The sequence below is a fragment of the Tupaia chinensis genome, unplaced genomic scaffold (genome assembly GCF_000334495.1).
Source record: "Tupaia chinensis unplaced genomic scaffold, TupChi_1.0 Scaffold000161_1, whole genome shotgun sequence".
Classification (NCBI taxonomy): Eukaryota; Metazoa; Chordata; class Mammalia; order Scandentia; family Tupaiidae; genus Tupaia; species Tupaia belangeri.
The window spans coordinates 4,567,091-4,567,738 of NW_006159632.1; the positions used below are offsets into that span (position 1 = coordinate 4,567,091).

Sequence of the window (648 nt, forward strand, 5' to 3'; positions counted from 1 at the left end):
GGCCCCCCCCCCCCCCCTCCACCTCCAGGCTGCCTGCGGGCGTCTGAGGTACCTGACACTTTCCTGCAGCCAGGTGGTAACCTCACAGGAGGAAATCTTTTTGTTTCGTCCCCCACCCCACCCCGCAGAGGAAAGAAGGGGGCCCCTGCATGCCTAAAATCAAAAGGGACTATCAGGGCGATGGCGCTGGGAGTGAATGAGCCCTGCCTCTGAGTTTCCGGAGCCCTTTGTGCAGAACCCTCAGTTGGGAGGGGACCAGGTAAGTCCCAACACCAAAGGACCTGGGCCTCTTGTTTGCCAAAGAACGGACTGAGAGAGCGAACTGATGAACGAAAGGATCATTCCTGAGTGACCCTCCGACCCTCTGCCAACTGTTGGGGCCAGTGACCTTCCCCGCCCCGCGCACCCTTCCCGGCCCGCGCTCCTCTCCAGGCCCAGCGCTCACCTTGTGCTGCTTCCACACGGCCCCCAGGGGCTTGGCCTCGTGCTTGCCGTGCCGGCCCTCCTCCAGGCACAGGAAGCACACGGGGGTCCGGCAGCTCACGCAGTACATGCTGTAGTTCTCCATTTCGTGTTCCGGGCACGTGGGGAACTTTCGCGCCGCGCTGCCTCCGGTGGCTCCCGCCGCGGCGCCTCCCGGGCTCTTGC

The 648-nt window shown here is 64.2% G+C and overlaps 1 protein-coding gene across 1 annotated transcript in view; it reads right to left on the reverse strand.

The window, feature by feature from the left end:
- Positions 1–648, reverse strand: part of TRIM67 (tripartite motif containing 67) — a 33,817-nt gene that overhangs the window by 32,524 nt on the left and 645 nt on the right. The window contains exon 2 of the mRNA XM_014586801.2: positions 446–643. Coding sequence (XP_014442287.1) covers positions 446–643 — 198 coding nt within the window. The remainder of the gene's footprint in view (positions 1–445; positions 644–648) is intronic.